General features: G+C 37.8%; 1 protein-coding gene across 1 annotated transcript; it reads right to left on the reverse strand.

The window, feature by feature from the left end:
- Positions 1-342: 342 nt before the first annotated feature.
- LOC142229540 (glucose dehydrogenase [FAD, quinone]-like) lies at positions 343-2,336 on the reverse strand. The gene is made up of 2 exons (XM_075300101.1): positions 2,022-2,336; positions 343-1,959 (listed from the first exon to the last, which is right to left on the reverse strand). The coding sequence occupies exons 1-2, from the start codon at positions 2,328-2,330 to the stop codon at positions 406-408; spliced, it is 1,863 nt and encodes a 620-aa protein (XP_075156216.1). The 5' UTR covers positions 2,331-2,336; the 3' UTR covers positions 343-405.
- Between the last annotated feature and the right edge of the window lie 365 nt (positions 2,337-2,701).

Below are 2,701 nucleotides of genomic sequence, written 5' to 3' on the forward strand. Positions count from 1 at the left end.
AATGACAAAGTTAATATACCCCCCATCCTATGGTGGAGGGTATAAAAAAGTTTTGTTCCACTAAGACAACGCACCGTGCCACAAATCATTGAGAACGATGGCAAAAATTCATGAATTGGGCTTCGAATTGCTTCCCCACCCACCGTATTCTCCAGATCTGGCCCAAGCGACTTTTCTTGTTCAAATTAATTTGTTGCAGGAACATTAACAAATTTTGTCGTTGTTTTGCCTACAAAAGTTATTGGTTCTCAAACCTATTTTTTATCTGTGTGTTGAGAGAAAAGTTAGCATTTATTTTAAAGCTCATTTGTAAATATACCTGAGCAAAAACAATTTCAAAAATATATATGTACATATTTTTTCTTTAGTTAAATAAAACAAAATTCATTAGATATACTTCTTTGCTTACGAGCTTGTTTCGGACCAATCTTGCTTTATTATATCGGCTGCTTTTTCGGCAATCATAATTGTCGGTCCATAGATATTAGTACTGGGTAGTACTGGCATTATTGAAGCATCAACAACACGCAAGTTGTCTACACCTTTCACAAGCAGACGAGGAGTTACAACAGCTGTCTCATCGTTCGGAGGACCCATTTTGGCAGTACCCGCAGCATGATAGCAAGTAGTAGAGAAATATCGCAGATAACATTCCCAATATTTAGGAGATTTGAATTGCAATTGATCACATTCTTTAAGCGGTATATGGATAATATCCATTTCCCATTTCTTTTGTAATGCCTGAGTTGTGGTCAAACGATTCACATATTGAAAACCTTTTACCAAAATGTCTGCATCTTCTTTCTCCTGAACATAGTTGGCATAGATTACAGGAGGATCTCTGTGAGATTTTGATTTCAAGTGTATGGAGCCATGTGATATCGGGTGTAAAAGCGATATGGCAAACATAATAATACCAAAGTTGTTTAATTTGTCTACCAAATAATCCCTTAAGACGTTTTTCATATTTAATTGTGTGAGAGTTATATTCGTAGCAAATCCTTCACCTCTTCTAAAGGTCATATGATGGATTAGTAAATCTGGTTGACTTGTGTTGGTATTTTCAGTCACTTTGATAAATCCTCCTAAATGGGCCGCTCCCACACCGGCTAGGGGACCCTTCGCGTCCATTAAATATTCGTAGACAACATTGGATAAACGTTTAACATCGAGGTTGTCATTGAATTGTAGAAATACTAAACCCACCAAGTGATCTTGGAAATTTTCTCCCACGTGGAGGTTGTGCACAACAGGGATTTTTAAAGGTTTTAGTATTCTCTGGGGACCAATGCCAGAGAGCATTAGTAATTGCGGGGTATTTATAGCTCCAGCCGATAGTATAGCCTCTCGGCCTACATTTACACTCATATGTCTTTTCTGATTAACCACAAAATTCAGAGATTTGACATGTTGGCCTTGGGAATCAAATTTCAATTTAGTGACTTGGGCATTTTTTATAACTTTCAAATTTTCCCTATGAGCAACACGGCCCAAATGGCCTTTGGCTGCGCCAGTACGACGACCATGACTTACAATACCTTTGATAAGACCATAACCCAAAGTGGTATTCTCATCAAAATGATCAACAATTGGAATATCCAACTCTTGGGCTGCCTCAATAATAGTTTGGACTATGTCACCATCATTTTCTTCAAAATCCTCGACTACAACATAACCCATGGGATGAGTGATATTGCCTTGCGGTTGAGTTGATTTATCGAGATAAGCTTTAACATCATTATAACTCCAGCCAGTGTTGCCCAATCGCCACCAATTATCATAATCCTCTCGCAATCCCCTAAAATATAAAAGACCATTAATGGATCCGGAACCTCCCAAACTTTTGCCTTGGGTTAAGTAGCAGCGATTCGATTTGAAGGCATTACAGGATCTATTGGTGGGTTCAGTAGTGTAACTGTAGACATTATTGGGCTGTTGTGTTGAAAACAATCTGGGAACCTGAATAGGAATGTACGAAAGTAATATGCTGGCTGCGATATCAAACTCATCCGTCTACCTACCTCTGATTCTTGCATAGGATTACCACCAGCCTCCAGTACCAAAACCATCCATTGGGGATTTTCACTTAAACGACTGGCTACCACAGATCCTGCAGAACCACCACCAATTACAACAAAATCAAAATTTAAAGTCGATGACTTTGCCATAGCCTCACGACCATAATCAGGAGAATATTCCTCATCGTGTGTTATGCCACATTGGGCTGTATATAGGGACTCCACCAGTAAGGAAACCAAAGCACTCATTACTCCTGCATTATTGATGGGGGAACATTGAGTTGCCCTTGTATTAGCTAACGTTGTAGACATATTGACGTCAAGCACTTCTCCTAACAGACTGAAGAAACTATTGTGACAGTTAAGGTGTTAAATAGTATTCGATAGTTACGGAAAATTCGAAGTAATTGTTCGAAATAAGTCTACACTTTTGTCCTAATTACCAATACGGTATAAGCGTGTCTATTTTTATAAGATAAAATAAATTAGGGAACATGTACTTTGTCGTGAATAATTAAATGTTAGACAAGAGTAATCGGGAACATAGGCAATGTAGCGATATATTTTTCACTACCAAAGATAGGATTTAATTTTATTTTAAAAATGAATACGTTAGGTTCAAGGGAAAGAAGTCAAATATATGTTACATATACTAAACCTGTCCAATAAGATCCAAATCGGTC

Source organism: Haematobia irritans, chromosome 3 (genome assembly GCF_050003625.1).
Source record: "Haematobia irritans isolate KBUSLIRL chromosome 3, ASM5000362v1, whole genome shotgun sequence".
Lineage (NCBI taxonomy): Eukaryota > Metazoa > Arthropoda > Insecta > Diptera > Muscidae > Haematobia > Haematobia irritans.